This window comes from Eimeria mitis, genomic scaffold (genome assembly GCF_000499745.2).
Source record: "Eimeria mitis Houghton genomic scaffold, Emh_scaff3288, whole genome shotgun sequence".
Taxonomy (NCBI): domain Eukaryota; phylum Apicomplexa; class Conoidasida; order Eucoccidiorida; family Eimeriidae; genus Eimeria; species Eimeria mitis.
The window spans coordinates 2434-4267 of NW_013571628.1; the positions used below are offsets into that span (position 1 = coordinate 2434).

The following is a 1834-nucleotide window of genomic DNA, read 5'->3' on the forward strand; positions in this document are numbered from 1 at the left end:
ATAAAGCCCCCTTTCTCTCTATCTGAACCCCCCTGTTGCCGCTCCGCTGCTTCTGGGGTGTACATACACCCGAAATGTTTAACATACCCTAAACCCTAAACCCTAAACCCTAAACCCTAAACCCTTTTTTTTTTTGAGGGTTTTGATAGTTTTTAATAAACTCTAACCACTATAGCTGCCGGTCTACCGCCTGTTGCTTCTTGAGACCCGACGCACTCCAAACCCTAAACCCTAAACCCTAAACCCTAAACCCTAAACCCTAAACCCTAAACCCTAGGTTTTAACTCTGAAATATACACCAAGGCACCGCCAGCAAAAGGTATTTCGCCTGTCTCTGCATCAGCTTAGTTGCTTCGCTTTGTTTCTGCTGGAGAACGTGTCTCACACTCTAAACCCTAAACCCTAAACCCTAAACCCTAAACCCTAAACCCTAAACCCTAGGATGATGGAACAATCCAGAGGAGGCCAAGAACAAAGGAGAGCAACGCATGCAGGGACGTGGTATGACGCGGACTGTGAGGCCCAAACCCTAAACCCTAAACCCTAAACCCTAGACCCTAAACCCTAGACCCTAAACCCTCGTTTTGAACGTAGTATTCAGCTCTTTGCTTAGCTCTACAACCTATACATAGGGTCTAGGGTTTAGGGTTTAGGGTTTAGGGTTTAGGGTTTAGGGTTTTGTTTCAGGCAAAAGTTTAACGGGGCAAATTCGCCGGTGGCTTCAGCGATCCACCAAAGTCTGCGACGGACAAATCAAGGCCCTCATCTGCCCGTAAGAAGGGTTTAGGGTTTAGGGTTTAGGGTTTAGGGTTTAGGGTTTAGGGTTTAGGGTTTCGAGTTTACGGTATAGAGTTTAGGGTTTAGGGTTTAGGGTTTAGGGTTTCGAGTTGAGGGTTTAGGGTTTAGAGTTTCGAGTTTAGGGTGTAGAGTTTAGGGTTTAGGGTTTAGGGTTCAGGTTTTCGAGTTTAGGGTTTAGGGTTTATGGTTTAGGGTTTAGGGTTTCGAGTTTAGGGTTTAGGGTTTAGGGTTTAGGGTTTAGGGTTATACTGCTTTTATAAAATGCTACACGAAGGAATTCTTCTATTTAGAGATGAGAATAGCGACGGGACACAAATCTAGGGTTTAGGGTTTAGGGTTTAGGGTTTAGGGTTTTAGGGTTTAGGGTTTAGGGTTTAGGGTTTTGTTTGTTTCTATCAGGCACGCGGGCCTGCGTTTTTCTGGCTCAACAGCTGCTAGCGCCTGGAAGCAAGTGAACCCCTCGGACTTGTAAACCCTAAACCCTAAACCCTAAACCCTAAACCCTAAACCCTAAACCCTGAGCTTATCACTTGTTACGAGGGTTTGTTGTTTTATATATTTACATGTATCTGCTGTTTTTTGTTGTAGTACTCAAGGGTTTGCGTCATCCGCCCCGCAATACAGGGTCTAGGGTTTAGGGTTTAGGGTTTAGGGTTTAGGGTTTAGGGTTTGTGGTTGCAGCAAGCGGGTGTTTCTGCTGGGCCCCTCTCACTATAAATATTTTCGGGGGGTTTCGCTGCCCTCAGATAGATGCAGTGTATACGCAACTCCTTTGGGGGACTTGCAGCTCGACACAGATAGTACGTGAAACCCTAAACCCTAAACCCTAAACCCTTTTCTAGGGTTTAGGGTTTAGGGTTTAGGGTTTATGGGTTCGGGATTTAGGGTTCCACAATTGAAAACGTAGGATTTGGGGTTTAGGGCTTAGAGTTTAGAGGTTGGAGCCGAGGGTTTAGGGTTTAGGGCCTAGGGTTTAGGGTTTAGGGTTTAGGGTTTGGGGTGTACGCGCAGCTCTGCATGCGCTGCGAGCAACGGG

The 1834-nt window shown here is 46.2% G+C and overlaps 1 protein-coding gene across 1 annotated transcript in view; it reads left to right on the forward strand.

Moving 5' to 3' along the window:
• Positions 1-442: 442 nt before the first annotated feature.
• The window catches only part of EMH_0064390 (uncharacterized protein), a gene marked incomplete at both ends in the record, with an annotated part of 2090 nt that continues 698 nt past the window's right edge, over positions 443-1834 (forward strand). The window contains 4 exons of the mRNA XM_013498244.1: positions 443-515; positions 688-772; positions 1198-1266; positions 1480-1598. Of these exons, the coding sequence (XP_013353698.1) occupies positions 443-515; positions 688-772; positions 1198-1266; positions 1480-1598 (346 nt within the window). The remainder of the gene's footprint in view (positions 516-687; positions 773-1197; positions 1267-1479; positions 1599-1834) is intronic.